Source organism: Tachysurus vachellii, chromosome 5 (genome assembly GCF_030014155.1).
Source record: "Tachysurus vachellii isolate PV-2020 chromosome 5, HZAU_Pvac_v1, whole genome shotgun sequence".
In the NCBI taxonomy this organism is placed as follows: domain Eukaryota; kingdom Metazoa; phylum Chordata; class Actinopteri; order Siluriformes; family Bagridae; genus Tachysurus; species Tachysurus vachellii.
In genome coordinates, this window is record NC_083464.1 from 2,204,849 (window position 1) to 2,224,902 (window position 20,054).

Genomic DNA, 20,054 nt, shown 5'->3' on the forward strand with positions numbered 1-20,054 from the left:
CACACAGATCGGCCTCATCCAGGATTATGACGAGTCTGCTTACAGACTGGAGGTTGAACGGCTGGCTGTCTGGTGCAGCCTTAACAACCTGGAGCTGAACAGGTCTCTCCCCGTGCCTCGGGGGTTTCCTCCGGGTACTCCGGTTTCCTCCCCCGGTCCAAAGACATGCATGGTAGGTTGATTGGCATCTCTGGAAAATTGTCCATAGTGTGTGAGTGCGTGAGTGAATGAGTGTGTGTGTGTGTGCCCTGCGATGGGTTGGCACTCCGTCCAGGGTGTATCCTGCCTTGATGCCCGATGACGCCTGAGATAGGCACAGGCTCTCCGTGACCCGAGGTAGTTTGGATAAGCGGTAGAAGATGAATGAATGAATGAGTATTATGCTATAAGCTAATTGTTAATGTCAGTTCTATAAGCTAGTACACAGCTACTAGCTGCATGTTGCTATACTGTATGGTTCTACAGTGCTGCTAGCTACGTCTTACTGTAACAAATACACACACATTCTACCTACGCAACACTACACTTACCTACGCAACACTACACAACACTACACTTACCAACATTTAAATACACGATACTAAACTTAACTACACAATGCTAAACTTAACTAAACAATAATACACAACACTACACAATACTACACAACACTACACTTACCTACACTTAACTACACAATAGTACACATGCTACTATTTTACTAGAATGAATGATATACTATGCTAGCTGCGTGTTACTATGTTTATTGTTCTGAAAATATTGTCATGTGGAAATATGCAGTGAATTGGGTAAGAGTACATAAGCATGCACACACACTCACACACACACTCACACACACACACTCACACACACACACACAAGCACACGCACACACACACACACACACACACACACACCCACACCCATATGGTATCACCTGCAGGGAGCCAATAAGCCCTTAAACCTAAATTTAGAGTGAAAGGTGCAAACACACACAGAGTCTCAGTAGCAGCAAACACTGCTGCGTCATCCGTTAGCACAGAGGAGGTGTGAGTGTACTTACAATAAGCATCGTGTGTGTGTGTGTGTGTTACAAAGAAATCCCACATAATTTCCTCTAGAAACTACCCTTCACATGGTCTCACCCTGGAATGAGCTCCTTAACATGCCGCTACATCAACAGAGTAACGAGAGCAGAGAGAAATCCCTCAGAGAGGATATAAAACACACACTGATCTCAGTGAGGATGAGGAATCAGAGGAAGAGGAAGAGCTGACATGGTTCAAGCTGTGGAAGGAGAAGAGCATTAGAGCACATCTCCCTCAATCTCTGATCTCTCGCCTTTCTTCTGTTAGCTCAAACGACAGTTAAGGGATGAATGGAAGGCTCGATCACAGAGAAAAAATGATATTCAAAGCCCCGCCTCCTTAGCTGGATTACACAGCAATAGAAATACAATAATGTTTCCTTGGAAAGCCTCAGCATGTGATTGTAGTGGTTTTTAAACAAAGTGCAATCTGACAGCTGTAAAGCTTTTATTTAGAATTTGTAGCTTAAAGATGTATTCATGTAAACATCTAATAAGCTCTAAATGCAAAAAAAAACAAAAAAAAACAAGTAGGATTGTTGCTTTGCAATGCATCAGTTACAAAAGTGTAAGTTTGTTGGCTATTTCCAGAGGAGTAGCTCTACAGAAATAGCCTCTGTTTCGTTATCACATGTGTAAGCTCTGCTGTCATGTCAACTCCTCTAACTCCTCTTCACTTCAACAAGCATTCCTGCTCCCGAGGATCACAAGGCGAGCAGTAAGAAGGCAAGAGAACTGTCTATTTATGGAGAAAGAATCTCCAAAGAAGTGAACGAGTGAGAGTGAGAGCTAAACTGAGCTCACGAAAGTGTGTGGGTATTTTACAAGACCAAACTGGATAATCTTTCTGTTGTTTGCTTGAGTTTAGCTCATATAGTCTGAATCATCTGTAAATTAAACCCTGAGATGCAAAATTACTGCTTACACTTGGCCTGAAGGAGGCTGCGGTCTTAAAAAATGGAGCTGTACTGCAATTACAAAGCCTACTGAAGGATCTGTCACCAGTATGGGGGTAAAAATTGTTCAAACCGCATCTCAGTTCACAATATTAATGCGGCATCATATCGAAAGGACGTGGAGTCGAGTGTTAATGCTTTCTATTCAATTTACATTTTCTTTTTAAGACACCCTCATCCGGCTTAGTGGTTAGCACGTTCGTCTCACACCTCCAGGGTTGGGGGTTCTCCCCGTGCCTCGGGGGTTTCCTCCGGGTACTCCGGTTTCCTCCCCCGGTCCAAAGACATGCATGGTAGGTTTATTGGCATCTCTGGAAAATTGTCCGTAGTGTGCGATTGCATGAGTGAATGAGAGTGTGTGTGTGTGCCCTGCGATGGGTTGGCACTCCGTCCGGGGTGTATCCTGCCTTGATAGCACAGGCTGCCCGTGACCCGAGGTAGTTCGGATAAGTGGTAGAAAATGAGTGAGAGAGACACCCTCATCCAGAGCGACTTATATTTTTGTCTCGTTTTTAAAGAACAGAGTGTTGCTCAGGGGCCTTGCTCAGGGGCCCAGCAGTGGCAGCTTTGTGGACCTGGGATTTAAACTTCTGATCAACAGTCCAACACCTTAACCACTAAGCTACCACATCTCATGGTCCAGAAGATATGTTCCATCTTTAAATGTACTACAGTGAGAGTTTTCATCTGCAGCTAGTTGCTCCATGTGAATGTACAGTAAGTTTGATGGGATATCAGGAGTAACGTCGGTCATAAAAGTTAGATATAAAACCAAGTCCCATATTTACAATTATACATTTACGGTCTTTAGCAAATTCCCTTAAACAGCATTTAAAATTATAATCTCCGTCAAAACTATTTAGTTTGTTTTCCTAAATAATGTCATTCATATAGAACATTTTTATACTACAGGTTACTGTTCCGTTGAGATCAAACTCCTATTTAATTAAACATGAGGGAATTATCTCTTTTCAGCAGATGTTAATATCTGTAGCTGAGTCTGTGAAGGGGAAGAATCTTCATTATTAAACTGACTTTATTAAACACCAGTTGTGAATCAGACACATCCTGGTGTCATAAAATAACACTAATGTCCTTTATTATTTTCTGAATAGAGGTCAGGACTCTGGGTCGGTTGTTATCTCTAACAGTAAAAGTCCTGACTATAAAGAAGGCAGCAGTTGAAAAGTCTGATTCAGTATTAGAGTCAGACATAAATCCAGACGCTGAGCTTTATGATTTCTAGTCTTGTGGCATTTTTAATAAGCGCTCTGTGCAGTTGGAGCGCTGGACATTTTACAAGCATTTATGGACCTAAGGATGAAGCTCTACCTCATAACTCAGCATTCACAGAGTTATGAAGGCGATCTGTGGTCTGATCTGATCTGATCTAATAAAGACGACCAGAAAGAAACAAACCAAACAGACAGGATACATCAGACGCTGATGTCCGTGTCTGACCGGATCACAGACTCACTGACTTTAGATCAATCTAAATACACTCAGAGCCATCGATTCCTCCAGCTCCTCCGTATGACATCATTCAAAAGAGCTGCAAAAACAAAGGACAGGAGGGTGTTAAATCTCATTTATGGCTCATTCAGTGCTACATGGCAGCAGCTAATCGAACACCGTGGACCTATTACAAATCCATTATGTGGATAATTACTTTCACAGACAAACCACGTCTTAGACACACTGCTGTCATGCAGCCATGGACAGAGAGCAGATTAACATCACTGTCGTAAAACCTCACAACGAGCCGCTCTGGTAAATGTTAAAATAAAATATTAAAATTCAGCCTCTTTCTATTTCTTTGGCATTTAAAAAAGAAAAGATGCAAAATCAAACATGAATCTCGTGTGTATTTACTGTATCTGTCGCTAGAGATTTCTAATTTCCTGTCATTACAGAATCTCTGCCTCCTCTCTGATACCCTCAGGTGTCAGAATATTTGCTGAACTGTTATTAAACCTTATTAAATCCTCTTAGACATTCATTTGGTGACATTCATGTTGTCGTGCCGATGTACGATACACCTGATAGTCACCAGTCGCTGGGACAGGAAGTATTGCAACCTGAATTAAATTATAGAGTGTGTATTGTTCGTATGTAGTACAGAGTGTATAGATATTAATATATATATATATATATATATATATATATATATATATATATATATATATATATATATATATATATATATATATATATATATATATAATATATATATATATATATATAAATAAATATAAATAAATACACTGTTATACTGAGTGAGGAAACAGAGTTACAGTTAACACACCAAAGTTTCCAATAAAGACACATCCACTTCCTGCAAGTTGCCAACCATTTATTTTTTTATTTATGAATAAAATATAACAGTGAAGCTTTTTTTTTCATTAGGAGACGCTCATGGAACCATTCATGGAAGGAGTCTACAGTGTCAGCGCATTCTGACAAGTAGAGCTGTGACTTTAAGGAGTTTTACGCCTTGTGGTTTCTTAGTAAAATGACAAGCCATGATTTTTATTTGTTTGTTTTTGTTTGTTTGGTTTTAATGATGGCAAAAAGTGACGAAAGAAAAGTTGCTGAAGGAGACGACTGTTTCTGTGTTTTAGTTGCCATAACATACAGTAAATGGCAACAAGAACTCACTTATTTCAAAGAAACATGAAAAACTGTAATTATTGGCATATTGCTATGGAATAAGAGGAATCGACTCTCTCACTCACTCACTCACTCATTCATTTTCTACCGCTTATCCGAACTACCTCAGGTCACGGGGAGCCTGTGCCTATCTCAGGCGTCATCGGGCATCAAGGCAGGATACACCCTGGACGGAGTGCCAACCCATCGCAGGGCACACACACACACACACACACTCTCATTCACTCACGCAATCACACACTACAGACAATTTTCCAGAGATGCCAATCAACCTACCATGCATGTCCAAAGACACCTCCACCTTGTGTGTAGGCGGGAATCGAACCCCCAACCCTGAAGGTGTGAGGCGAACGTGCTAAGCACCAAGCCACCTTGCCCCCGGAATCAAATCTGATTTCATCCATTTATTATATAAGGACAGTTATTTACAGATCATGATAAATCTGCCTTCACTGAGCAGGAAAGTAGCTCTGACTGAGTTCCTGCTCCTTTACAGAAAATAACAGAGAATCCGACTCTGTGTTAGCAGACAACAATCCCGGGCATGTTATTAAAGCTTGGCCTGTTCCTCTCGGGCTTGGTGGCGGTGTGTGAGGCCGTAAGACTAAGGAAATGCAACCTATATTAAATACACATAGCTTTCTCTCTCTCTCTCTCTCTCTCTCTCTCTCTCTCTCTCTCTCTTGTCTTCTAGATGAATGCATTCAGACATGACTGCCTCGTTTATCAGCTTGAAAGGCGGCTGTGTGTGTTTGGGATGACATAAACTCCTGTAAGCATGACATCACCTTTAAATTCCTCCTCTTCAGTGCCATCAGAAAACGCTTTTCTGAGACTAGTTTGAATGGTAGTGGATTCATCTGTGCAGTGTAGAAACCTACATGTTATTTCCTAAGAGGATCGAATTGTACACAAAAATGTAACACTTCTGTTTTATGTTTTTGAAATTTGAGACACACACTTGATGTCATCTCGCCCAGGTTTCTGATGGTTAGGGATTAAAGATGATTTACTAAGCAACCTTGTTGTTGAGAAATGTTCCCGAAAATTAATGTTTGGTCATTCTTCTGGGTGAGAACCCTTCAGGTTTTCCTCCAGAATCTCCAGTTTCCTCCCTCAGTCCACAGACATGCATTGTAGGCCGATTGGCATCTCTAAATAATCCATAGTGTGTGACTGGATGTGATGGACTGCTTTGTACCCTGAGTCCCCTGGGATAGACTCCATGTTCCCTGTAGACCCTGTGTAGGATAGGCACTACAAAATATTGGTTCTTAGCTTCCAGTAAAATGGGATTGGACCTCTTTTAGATCTTTAATGGTTGGCAAAAAGACAGCTACTATAACCGACTGTACAGTTTGATAGAGGAAGGATCGAAGATGCTGTGAGGAATCTGTTGATATTTCTGTAGAGGTAGAGGACATTTTCAAGCCTTATTATGTTTCTCAGGAGTTCTGTGTCATGTGAACATTGTATGTTATCCTGTACTCGTGCTAGCAACAAGGAGACACAAAAAAGCTCTGAGCTTTCACTGAGCTCTGGTGACTTCCTTAGACAGGAGGCTGAGAAAGGGTGGTGGTGAAGGTAAAGTAAATGTGGCAGTGCCAAAAGATGCAACATCTAGTAAAATCTAGTAACAACTGTTATAGTTGAGAGATGTGTGAGAATACACACGATTATTTTTATCTGAAATGGATGGGTAATGATTGACGTATATTCTGTAGTAGATAAGAGATCATTTCAATATTTTTTCCACTTTCATGTGAATGTAAAGGGTATAAATCTAATGTCTATTACGTGATTAATAACTAGGCTAGAGTACAGCCACTAGATAGACTGGTATTAGAGTTAACACCCATGGATAAGGAGTAAAAACAGTGATCATACATAACAGAGCAGGATTATAATGACATCATTGTTCCTAGTCATATCCCTGACCTCTACAATATGACATGATATGACATCATCATTATTTCAGCTGGTTGGTTGAGTCAGCAGCTCACTGTTTTAGTGGGAAACCTCTCATCACAGTGACATGAGTCATAACACGACCCACTCCACAGGCAACAAGCTAGCTGTGTGTCAGCGCTAAAACAGTGTGATGGGAAAGCTAGCACATTAGCACGTTAGGTTAAATGTTAGCAACAACATAACATTAAGTGATGAAATAACAATCTCAGCACTTAACAATTCATGCATTCATTAATTTTCTACAGCTTATCCGAACTACCTCGGGTCACGGGGAGCCTGTGCCTATCTCAGGCGTCATCGGGCATCAAGGCAGGATACACCCTGGATGGAGTGCCAACCCATCACAGGGCACACACACTCTCATTCACTCACACAATCACACACTACGGACAATTTTTTCCAGAGATGCCAATCAACCTACCATGCATGTCTTTGGACCAGGGGAGGAAACCGGAGTACCCGGAGGAAACCCCCGAGGCACGGGGAGAACATGCAAACTCCACACACACAAGGTGGAGGGGGGAATCGAACCCCCATCCCTGGTGGTGTGAGGCAAACGTGCTAACCACTAAGCCACCGTGTCCCCCTCACTTAACAATTGTTGTAAATAATTTAACAGATTACATATACTGAGTGTTTTGTTAATGGAACAGTCTGAGGATGAGGCTGAGCGACTGGAAGTGAAGAATCACTGTGGCACTCGAGTGCTTAAATGTTGCGAGTTCTTGATTTCAGACCTTTATGACTGAGATGTTTAACCTAGCGCGGTGCTTAAACCTGCCTAAATCAGATTAGCCCTAACATATCTCTATTCACTCACTCCTAATGATATACACTTTATATGTATCGTGATATATGTTGCGTCTTGTTTCTGGAGAACAATATTTCCCACAGCCCTGACCATGACCATGACACTAAACCTTAACCCCTTTTTAAAAGGTCAAATGTCAAGTCCACACACACACACACACACACACACACACACACAGTAAATCCATTCCAGTGGGATTTGCCTCACAGAACTGTAGTGGCATATGCCAGTTACTGATGCTCGACGTGACAGTGACTCACCGCTAACGAGCATCGAGTGCGGTGTAGAAGAACAACTGTGTGCTCATGTATGACAGAAAGAGTAAGACGGTTAGAGAAGAAGAAAGAAAGAGCAGGAAAAAGAACATTTTTACAGCAATAACGTTTTGAATCAAAAATAGTTTCCGTTAGCCCCTGACAAGTTTTAGATTTGTTTGGTCTAATACACGTGGAATGTTTTGGAAGTCTATTATTCAAAATGAGCTAATTACGTGAGCAAAGGCCATGATGAGCTACGTACGTTAAGACCTTACAGTCTGCTGACTGCCGTAAATGTAGATGGAAAAAGGCCTTTTCTATAAAAGTCTATTTTTGTTCACCTTTATTGTTGCAATTTGCCAGTCACTGCACTACAATATCACAAGTATGTGTTGCTACTCCTGGTTGCCATGGTGATAATTTTTATCAGTGTGTGGAGCAACTCGCATTCTAAATAATGTCTTACAGATAAAATGAAATATTCTGGATGAAGGTTTGGCATTTGTGTACAGTATAAACCTCAGCACTAAATATCTGCATCGTGTCATACGATATGACGGAAAAGCTGATCGTGTGTCTTCACTCCTGTTTATACTGTAGTCACTCCATACGTTTTTCTGATGGGACACACACACACATCAAGTGTTGCTAGCGCTCATGTGGCTGGAAATCGACAGCCATTATTAAAAATGTTACGGTTGCATTGCTACTCTGTCATTGTGTGTAGTATTAAAATTGAATGCTGGTGCAGCATATAATGTTTCCAGCTGACAGCTCCAGGGTTTCATGGAGTTTCTCAAGCTCTCCTGGTGTTTCCTTCAGATTCTATGGTTTCCTCTCATCTTAAATCATGTCAATAGACTGGATACTCAAAACTCAACATGAACTTAATAACTACTACTCTGATGATTTTATACATATCATATTAAATTAAAAGCGCAATGGTTAAATATCGGGGGGGCACGGTGGCTTAGTGGTTAGCACGTTCGCCTCACACCTCCAGGGTTGGGGGTTCGATTCCCGCCTCCACCTTGTGTGTGTGGAGTTTGCATGTTCTCCCCGTGCCTCGGGGGTTTCCTCCGGGTACTCCGGTTTCCTCCCCCGGTCCAAAGACATGCATGGTAGGTTGATTGGCATCTCTGGAAAATTGTCCGTAGTGTGTGATTGTGTGAGTGAATGAGTGGGTGTGTGTGTGCCCTGTGATGGGTTGGCACTCTGTCCAGGGTGTATCCTGCCTTGATGCCCGATGACGCCTGAGATAGGCACAGGCTCCCCGTGACCCGAGGTAATTCAGATAAGCGGTAGAAGATGAATGAATGAATGGTTAAATATCATTTTAAATGAGTTTCTCTTATATAGAGAATATGAAAAAAAGCATAAAATATGTTCCTAGTAATAAAGCAAGCCAGAGAGCATGAATAAGGTTTGTTGGCTTTGTGAATGAGGCTTGATTACTTTCAACTTCATGTGTCTGGTTTCTGTCAGTGGTTGCTGCATATCATCAGTGAACACACACACAGTCATTACAGTGGCATGTTTACCACGCAGTAAGGTTCAAACACCGGCAGCGTCATGAAATAGTGTAATGAAACAGACTCCTTGTAGAAATCAACAGATCCTCAGGTTCAGCAGATGCTGCCTCACAAGTCTTGAGTGAAAGTGTGAACCGGTGATGCTCACGTTACATGATGCAGGAATCTCATCCTCCTTGCCTTTTACACTGCACCATAATTAATGACTGCTATCGATTCAGATAAACCTCAGAAGACACTGCAAGTACCTGTATATATTTATCATTATCTGATCTGTGAAATAAAGTCCACCTTGCTTCTGTCACCATGACGATGAGGAAGCAAACGCAGTGAATGTGAGAGGAGTGCTTATGTGTGTGTGTGTGTGTGTGTGTGTGTGTGAGAGAGAGAGAGAGAGAGAGAGAGAGAGAGCACACTGGACTAACGCTGTCGGACATACTGCATCAACACAACCATAACCACATGCTTAGATCACTGAAGCAACAGATGCTTACAGGCAATTATTTCCAAATCTAAGCAGATGCACGTACTTCATAAACGTGGACACACCAACATGAGGTGGTTAAAATATGCAGATGACCTGCTAAATGAGCAGCTCTCTGTATCTGACTCCTTTACACACATTGCATAAGATCATGTGTCAAGTTAATAAAGCATTGTGAATGCTTAACATAAAAACAGCAACATATTCATATCTGCATATGCTCATATGAACTGCTGCAGTAAAATATATATTTAGAGGTGAAAAAGATGTTAGCTTTAATCCCAACATTTATCAATGCAGAATTAATAGCAGATAGAGAGAGAGAGAGAGAGAGAGAGAGAGAGAGAGAGAGAGAGACTTACCAAACTGTATTGTGTGGCATTGTATCACACCAAACTGAAGCATAGTGACATGCGATTACATATATATTCATTCATTCATCTTCTACCGCTTATCCGAACTACCTCGGGTCACGGGGAGCCTGTGCCTATCTCAGGCATCATCGGGCATCAAGGCAGGATACACCCTGGACGGAGTGCCAACCCATCACAGGGCACACAAACACACTCATTCACTCACACACTTTTTCCAGAGATGCCAATCAACCTACCATGCATGTCTTTGGACCGGGGGAGAAAACCGGAGTACCCGGAGAAAACCCCTGAGGCACGGGGAGAACATGCAAACTCCACACACACAAGGCGGAGGCGGGAATCGAACCCCCAACCCTGGAGGTGTGAGGAGAATGTGCTAACCACTAAGCCACCGTGCCCCCTCTATATATATATATATATACCTGTAATACTATTTATATTATTATTAAGGCAATTAAATTCTACTTGTCTATGACATACCACCAAAATGATGAATCATTTTCATATACATTAATTCTTCAATACATTTATCCATAACATGTTAATTAAAAAACATCAATCCAACCATCCATGCAGAGAAATATAAAGCATCCATCCATCCATCCATCAACTATTACAGAGAGCCATGAAGACTAAATACCTCCAAACATCTGGAGAACTTCGCAGCATTAATCATCCATTCATTTAGAAAACCACACACAATCAGTCCCTCTATCCAGAGTACCACAACATGTGGAAGCCTATTGGATGAGCTGTTGGACTACCAATAGGAAGGTTGCAAGTTCCCACGTCCACCAAGCAGCCACTGCTGGGTCTGTGAGCAAGGCCCTTAAAAAATGTAATTTATTTTGGATAAAGTGTCTGCCAAATGTCGTAAATGTAATCTAAACCCCAAATATCTCCATCACTCTTACTTCAGAGGAACACAAAAAGTCAGATCATTCATTCACTTGCCTAAATATCCATCCATCCATCTATCCATCCATAGAACCAAGTATCACCAGTCTCACCACTCATCCATCTGTCCATCCTGAGCAGCACAATGTTTGAATTGCTCTATCGATCCAGAGAACCGCAAAGGATAAATCCATTCATCCATGCAAAGAACCACAAAACACCAATTCCACTATCAACCCAGAGAACCACAAAACATCTGTCTCTCAATCCATTCACCATTTCTGAGATCCAAAAGGTAACAAACCCCTACATCCGTCTCCCCATCCATCCAGACAACCACAAGACATATCTCAATCTGTCAGAGAACTACATCAATCCCTCCATCCAACAATAAACAAGAAGCAAGGAACATTCAGAGAACAACAAAAAAGTATACTACTATTAAGCCATCATCATCATCATCATCATCATTATTATTATTATTATTAGTAGTAGTAACTATGTACTCCTCTATTCATCCATCATGCCCAACAAACATAAACCAAAATAAAAGCAATGACACCAACTATATGAGCATTATTAGTCAGTAGTTGTTGGACTATAATAAAATAGAAAGTTGTCATAGTTCTGCATGTTAATCTTACCCGTGGTGGAGTGAAGGCTCTCAAGGCTCCAATAGCGAGCTAAGATACCCCTCAAGGTTCCCCCATATCCAGTGTAAGTGCCAGGCCCAAGACTGGCATCTGAGTCTGATCCAGGTGACAAGCCTGAACTGCCACTGCTACTGCCACAACTACCCCCGGGCAGAGGCACAGAGCCTTCAGCGCCGCCCTGCTGGGTGCGCATGGCCGTGCACAAGCGTCTCCCCCCGTTTGCTGCGATCTCAACAGAAATGCTGTGTGTGTGTGTGTGTGAGTGAGGAAGTGCTTGCTGATACTGCTGCCTGGTCACTAGCAACAGCCTCTCTGCTGTAGGATCTGCAGCTCCTCCTCTCTGACTCTCTCTCTCTCTCTCTCTCTCTCTCTCTCTCTCTCTCTCTCTATTTATCCCTCTCTTTCTCGCTCACTCGCTCTCTCTCTTGCTCTGTCACTTCTTCTTCTTTCCCATAGCAGCACACCATTCATCAGTGGGGGGCATTAAGGGGGAACTCAAGAGATGAAAAAGTGCCACTAATAGCATTAGAGCGGCGCTGAAAGCAGCTCATTTCACCCCTCACTTATTTTCCCTCTCTCTTGTCCTTTTTCCATCTATCTCTCCTGCTGAAACCTGGCTGTAATGGATAAAGCCCCAGTGCTTTGCAGAGTGTCACACAGGAAGCTATAATGATGGGATTTCCTGCCCGTCTGTGCATACCCAATCCGCTTTATGGCATCGCCTTCATGGCGCTGCTGCTTATGGCTAAAGATGGATGGAGCTCATATATTCAAGCGTACACAAACGCTCACTGTATGCATTATACATTATATCTTATATGAAGCATGCTAGAAATGTGATCCAGTGTCATCCCAGTCCTATATAATGATACTGTAACACACAAACATCTGCTGGTGCTTTTCCTCCCAGCACTGGGTATTCAGGAACTCCAGCCATTAGTAAAATGGGTGACTTACTGGTTAAATAGAGATTCGCTCAATCTCCCACACTGATATAGGATACTCCCTCTAGGCAAAGTGTACCAAAACTAATTTTAGTAGCTTGGTATTAAGCAAGATGTTTTCATGAATAAATTCAGAGACTGAAGTAAATACATTATTTATTCATTCATTCATCTTCTACCGCTTATCCGAACTACCTCGGGTCACGGGGAGCCTGGATCTCAGGCGTCATCGGGCATCAAGGCAGGATACACCCTGGACGGAGTGCCAACCCATCACAGGGCACACACACACACACACACTCTCATTCACTCACACACTACGGACAATTTTCCAGAGATGCCAATCAACCTACCATGCATGTCTTTGGACCGGGGGAGGAAACCAGACTACCCAGAGGAAACCCCCGAGGCACAGGGAGAACATGCAAACTCCACACACACAAGGTGGAGGCGGGAATCGAACCCCGACCCTGGAGGTGTGAGGCGAACGTGCTAACCACTAAGCCACCGTGCCCCCTAAATACATTATTTATTTAAAAAAAAAATCAATAAATGTAGTACAGTTTAGCTACAATAATTTTTCTCCTGATGAGGATGACAATAAATCCTGGAAATACCCTGGGAACACTGGCCATAAGGCAGGAATACACACCAAGTCCACCTACACGTTCACGTCTAGGGGCGATTTAGCATACTCAATCAAAAATAAATCTACTTGCATGTTCCTTGGAGGTAGGAGCACACACTGAGAACATTCACAGAAACCCCACACTGACAATAACCTGATCTCAACATCAAGATCCTGAGACCTTGGAGCTATGAAGCTGTTACACTATCCATGATACCACCGTGTCACCAGTTGAAGCTGTTGCTGACTGAAACTAAGGGGACAAACTAATTAAATTAGTGTGCTAGAAATTTGCAGGGAAATTAAACATAAAGCTACTGGGTAGCTTCTACAGTATCTAGGTAATCTTAGCTAGGCAGAAACATGACTTGTGTTTAGACTACATTTGTTAGTTGAGGTAACATACTGAAGGGTCATCATATCAGATCACAGTCTATGCATATCTTAGTGCTAAAATGCACAAAACACTTTTAGATTCTATATTGTTTAAAAGAAGGTGTTGGTTTAGTATTAAACACACAGGGTCAAGTCCTACAGCTACGAATCTCTTCCTCCAATACAAAACACAAATTGATCTAATTACAGGGGACATCTGGTGTGACAGACCTGACCTCACTCTCAGGATAAGGATGGTCAGTGGAGTGTGTAGGTGCATAGGGTTAATGTGAGATATAAGGAATACATATGGCTGCTATAGGTTTCAGAAACTTTTTAAATAGTCAACTCATAGTCAAGAGCAAGTTGCCCACACCGTTAAATTATTAATGTTCTAGTCCCTGAGGACATCACGAGAGCCACATGTTTTCTGCTTAAGAGCTACCTGATCAAATTTACAGAAGTAATGAATCTGTGTAATGCTTTCCAGGGACAATTCTCCTGTCTTGCTTTAACTTTCATTCATCCATCTTCTACTGCTTATCCAAACTACCTCGGGTCATGGGGAGCCTGTGACTATCTCAGGCGTCATCGGGCATCAAGGCAGGATACACCCTGGACGGAGTGCCAAGCCATCACAGGGCACACACACACACACACACTCTCATTCACTCACGCAATCACACACTACAGACAATTTTCCAGAGATGTCAATCAACCTACCATGCATGTCTTTGGACCGGGGGAGGAAACCGGAGTACCCGGAGGAAACCCCTGAGGCACGGGGAGAACATGCAAACTCCACACACACAAGGTGGAGGCGGGAATCGAACCCCCAACCCTGGAGGTGTGAGGTGAACGTGCTAACCACTAAGACACCGTGCCCCCCACTGCTTTAACTTTTAGGTAGATAACTTTAGATACATTTCCAGACTCATCAAATATTCACGGTCTTATAGAACATGACACTTTCCCAAATAGGAAGCATTTGTATTTTTTACAGGTCCAGTATTGTCCACTGCAAAAAAACAAAAAACAAAACAGAGCCTTTACTGCAGTTTAGGCTTTGAGTTAATATTATTTAAGGCTTTACCACAGTTCAGCTGCCACCTACAGGTAGCCTGTCAACATTACAACAACACCTAAACTTGGCCTAATGCCAAGTGCCAAAGTCTGTCAGTGTTTATTACCTATTGAGGTGTATTTGACTCAAATGTGTAAGATATAATATAAAATTCCTGTGATAAGTGATGAACAGCACCGTATGTTGACAACAGTATGGCTAAAAAAACATACCATTTCGAAATCTTATGTTAATTCGTTCTGCTACAGACTGGTTCGATCCCTGAAACAGTTCAAAAAGCACCAGTTTATCAGCCACATCAACCACTGGCCAAGAAAGTCAGTGGTTGTCTTACGGTAGGTTCTCTACTCCTAAGCTACCAGTATCCACAAACATCACACACAACATCTAAACACTCTATATTACCAAAACAAGCCTAATTTTAACTGTATGTACCTGGGCATATCCACAAATGTACAACCAGTTACAAGCACCAGAAAACAAATATAAAACCAACTCAGATACGATCAGAGGTTCTGAGTAATGTTTTAGAAATGAGCACAAGCTGACATGAAAAGTCTAAAAGCCTCAGTACTCACCAGGGGAGGACATGCGTCGTCTCCAGCTGAGGAAGTCCAGCCCAGTCGGGGTGCTGTGAGAGAAGCTCAGACTTCGGAGTGGCATTCCAGGAAACACTTTCAATGCACATAGAGACAGCCGGGTCCTCACCTGGAGTAAGAGATTACAGTGTGTTATCCTCGTAATCCTGAGAAATTTCCCCATTGTGGGACGAATAAAAGTTTATCTTATCTAATGTTACTAATCACACAGACATTAATAACATATAGTTCTCAAACCAGCCCTTGCTAATTTCCAGCCAGCTGAGACCAATCAAATACCGGCTCCAAAACCCATACCAAACAAAATGATCATTACTAATACATCATCAATATCAAGCTGTTTTGTTGTTTTCAGCTTGCAACAGTGAGGGAATTAAAATCTGGCAAACATTTATTTACACATTTATCAATTTTCAGCTGACAAAAATGTTCAAATGAAATGTTGTCACACAAACAACTAGACACAGCATGGAGTAAAAATAAAACAGAATGTACTTCACTCACTCACTCATTCATCTTCTACCGCTTATCCGAACTACCTCGGGTCACGGGGAGCCTGTGCCTATCTCAGGCGTCATCGGGCATCAAGGCAGGATACACCCTGGACGGAGTGCCAACCCATCGCAGGGCACACACACACACACTCTCATTCACTCACACACTACGGACAATTTTCCAGAGATGCCAATCAACCTACCATGCATGTCTTTGGACCGGGGGAGGAAACCGGAGTACCCGGAGGAAACCCCCGAGGCACGGGGAGAACATGCAAACTCCACACACACAAGGTGGAGGCGGGAATCGAACCCCCAACCCTGGAGGTGTGAGGTGAACGTGCTAACCACTAAGCCACCGTGCCCCCCAGAATGTACTTATATAGAAATAAAAAACAAAATATATAAATATCTTAATATTACAAATATAGAAGATAGAAAAAGATGAACTGCATGTGGTATAAAGAGCAGATATGTGCACTTGCAGATGGTCTACCAGGTTGGCCTTTGGTTTAACAGCTGGTAAGTTGTCAGAGTTGTCAGCCAACACACCTGAGCACCATACCTGGTATATGGAGAAATATGTAGACTGACTGGAGCTGGATTGGAATTATGTCTCTACTAACACATTCAAGATATCGACCATAGATAGAGACCACAGCTGGTTCTGCTGTGGCCCAGCACAATTTCATTTTCCCATCATTTAACACACCTAAATCACCGACTAGTAAAAGAAGAACAAGTCAACGTAGTAATCAGTAGGGTCAGAAATAAAAGGTTGTGAACTGGAGAAGACAAAATACTGCAGACTGCAAGCAAAGTACAAAAGAGAATTGCAAGTGTTAAGTATAGTAGAGGAGGATTTTTGGAAAAGTAACAAACATGAAAAAAGACAAGAGATGACAGACATCACAAAGATTTTTGAAAAGGGAGCATGGACAAAAGAGAAGAAAAAAGTGAAGAGAGGCTTTGAAATCTTTGCTCCACTAGACATCTTACTTCTTCTATCTCCTCCAGTGGATGACTGCCCCTCTTTGCTGTTCCCCTTGTCAGCCTCTTCTGACGCTTTTTCTCATCCTCGATCCACAGATCATCCCTAAAACAACATGTTTGCAATCCACCTTGCATAGATAGGGTAGTGCCAACGCTGGACCTAGATGTGGTTCTCATACTGGATGATCCAGCAGGAGGACTCGTCACAGTCTTCATTACAGTAGAGTTTCTGAAGAGACTAGGACTTCCGGGAGATACCTTCAGCGATACACTAGGCTGTTTCATAAAAAGCATCATCAGACTGCCACAGTATCCTTGGGCAAAGCATTTCATTCCTAGGCATTTGTGCATTGAATGATAACTATTTTATGATTTAAAACAAACAAATATGATCTTTATCTAATCATAATTTACTTCATTTTTTTTCTTGATGACAAGAACAATACCCAGTTCTCATAGACCTGATTCAATAAAGTCCTTTTTGTTAGTGGACTCTGAGCATTTGCATGTTGTGTTGGAAAAAAATATAAATAATATAGTACATAAATAGAACTTAAAAGATTACACCTATATTTTTTTTTCTGACAGTTTGGGTAATTGAGTGGTGCCTAAAGAATTTCCATTCCATCACCCGCTTCATATAAGTCAATAAAGAAGACACAGGAAAGTCATGGACCCTATTTAATTTCATCTAGATTTGGATATCCCCATTACCTATTTGCAAAGCCACCTCTAGATGTCAGTATTCTCACATTTTTAGCATGTTGCAATGCTTATCTTTGAACCCTATGCCACTTGTTTACATGATCAGTTTTCCTGTTCCTATCTGATGTCCCCTGTAAAATGCTTGATAATTAGCTGATGGATTGAACCAAGGACAGTGTGTAATTTTACTGGGCAGTTCTTTTTCAAAAACACGCATCGGAACCTTACTATATTCCATACTATATTCCATGCTTATACCTATAACTGTAAAGAAAATACTTAAATTATCCCCACAGTGTGAAAATACTTAAGTAAATCAAGGAATTAATACAAATATATAACATCCTGCTAAAGCTATGACTTTCAGCTATGCACATATTAGCCCTGCGCTATGCATAACAGACACAATGTATTATCTGGACTGTGGATCATACATTATGTAGAACAGAATTAACACTCACATGGTAATGACAATGCAAAAGCAGAAATAATACAGAAAAAACTTTGCTTGCCTCAAATTCATTATCTGTCGTAGATGTAACGATGTTGATTGGTGAGGGGCTGTCTATGCTGCCATCCTCGAGGTAATTGCTGGGTCCCAGTGGGCTGAGAGAACCCTGACGTCCCACTTTAGGTTTGAGGGACCTCGGTCTCTCAGGCGGCTCTGAGACACTTACGCTCTGGCCGAGAATAATCAGAGAAAGAGTGTTTGCACGTGAAGAGGGGTACCGGAATCGCTGCTTCTGCCCTGCAGACCTTGGACTGCTTGGTTTGGGACTCATTGGTCTAATAGGCAATTCTGGGTTTTCACTGTTCCCTGATGGCATTTTGGAACAGCATGATAACTGCTGACTAGCTAGTGGGGCCGTTGGTGAGAGAGGACCAGAGTCACCAGAAGTCAAGGCTTCAGAGGAATCAATGAATGTAATTGATAAGCACCTCCTACTGCGCCCGTTTGATTTGCTGTCCTTCAGGGATGTGCCAACTCCATCTCTCAGGACACCACGCTTGCTAAGTGGGTCTGTATGTCGCTGCATAACTTTAGTTCCATCTTTCTCAGTGTCTGGCACAGACAATGTACGCCTTAGAAGATCCACCTCCTTCGCCCGTTTCTGCTTCTTCCACGAAAGCTTAGTCCGTGTATCTTCTGATTCTGGACACTCGTTGTACTTATCCATGGACCGAGACTCAAAAAAGCTTGACAGAGACTTGTGAGCCTGGGCAAAACGCAAGCGAAAGCTTAGGCCTTCTGTACTTTTGCTTCTCCTGTAGCTTGAGCATTCACTACCTGTGCTCTGTTTAAGTTGTGGCATCTCCAAACCCTCCATGTCACCAGTTCCATGACCAAAAACATCATCCTCTTCCTCTTCCTCCTCTGTATCTACCTGAAGCTCTGTTTGCTTATTTACAACCTCGCTTTTGTAGAAGACTTCATCATCTGAGTTATCCAGCTGACTCTCTGGGTCTCGTCCTGCATCCTGGCTCAGGTGACTCAAAAGGTTCTCCCCTCTGTCCTGTAAGTCCCTGGGTGAAATTTCACCCTTACTCACCCCCCCATCTCTTGCTATACTTTTTCCTCGTCTAAACGAGGGCATTTTGGAGAAAACTGAAAATTTGGATGGCTTAACTTTACTTTTTGAATGTTGTGATTTCACATTGGGACCAGCAAGAGGGGATCTCTGCTCCTCTTGGTCCTCACTATTAATGCTGCTCGTATCCAGTTCCAAGGATCCTGTTGATGGACACTTGATTGATGTGTCTTCATCATTCTGCAGGGACTTATCCTCGATCAGGTCTGAGGAAGCGGAGCATGGCTGGTCCTCAGACTTTCCTGATGTTAGAGTAAACAATACAATATTTAAAATGTTATCAGTATGTAGTTATTGTTTCTCTGTAATTAAACACTGTACGGCTAGCTGTCTGACATTAGCAAGAAACTTATTTTATAATATAGTAGCATATAAAGTTAGATAAAAAGTAAAACACTCACTCTCTCACTCTCACTCATTTTCTACCGCTTATCCGAACTACCTCGGGTCACGGGGAGCCTGTGCCTATCTCAGGCGTCATCGGACATCAAGGCAGGATACACCCTGGACGGAGTGCCAACCCATCACAGGGCACACACACACACTCTCATTCACTCACGCAATCACACACTACGGACAATTTTCCAGAGATGACAATCAACCTACCATGCATGTCTTTGGACCGGGGGAGGAAACCGGAGTACCCAGAGGAAACCCCCGAGGCACGGGGAGAACATGCAAACTCCACACACACAAGGCGGAGGTGGGAATCGAACCCCCAACCCTGGAGGTGTGAGGCGAACGTGCTAACCACTAAGCCACCGTGACCCCCAAGTAAAACACTAGTATTGTAAAAGTTAAAGATTGAAGATAGTTTGTTAGGTAGGACAATGCTTATGAAAAACTACATGGAGTTTTCACATTTCAGACTTTACTCAGTTTGAATCAAACTCAGGTCTTTCCCTTGATTCTTGAATTGGACCAAATAATTAAATTTCAGACAGATAATTAGGTAAGAAATGAACATTTCTC

At 42.2% G+C, this 20,054-nt stretch overlaps 1 protein-coding gene across 4 annotated transcripts in view; it reads right to left on the bottom strand.

Annotated features, from left to right (window-relative positions):
* The window catches only part of LOC132845493 (rho guanine nucleotide exchange factor 4-like), a 124,661-nt gene that overhangs the window by 52,643 nt on the left and 51,964 nt on the right, over window positions 1-20,054 (bottom strand). For 3 of the 4 annotated variants that reach the window (XM_060869491.1, XM_060869490.1, XM_060869489.1), the window contains exons 4-6: window positions 18,006-19,324; window positions 16,795-17,064; window positions 15,281-15,410 (exon numbers count right to left, since the gene is read on the bottom strand). In XM_060869491.1, coding sequence (XP_060725474.1) covers window positions 15,281-15,410; window positions 16,795-17,064; window positions 18,006-19,324 — 1,719 coding nt within the window. Of the gene's footprint in view, window positions 1-11,662; window positions 11,971-15,280; window positions 15,411-16,794; window positions 17,065-18,005; window positions 19,325-20,054 lie in introns of those variants that run through there. The other variant, XM_060869492.1, reaches the window with a different exon arrangement.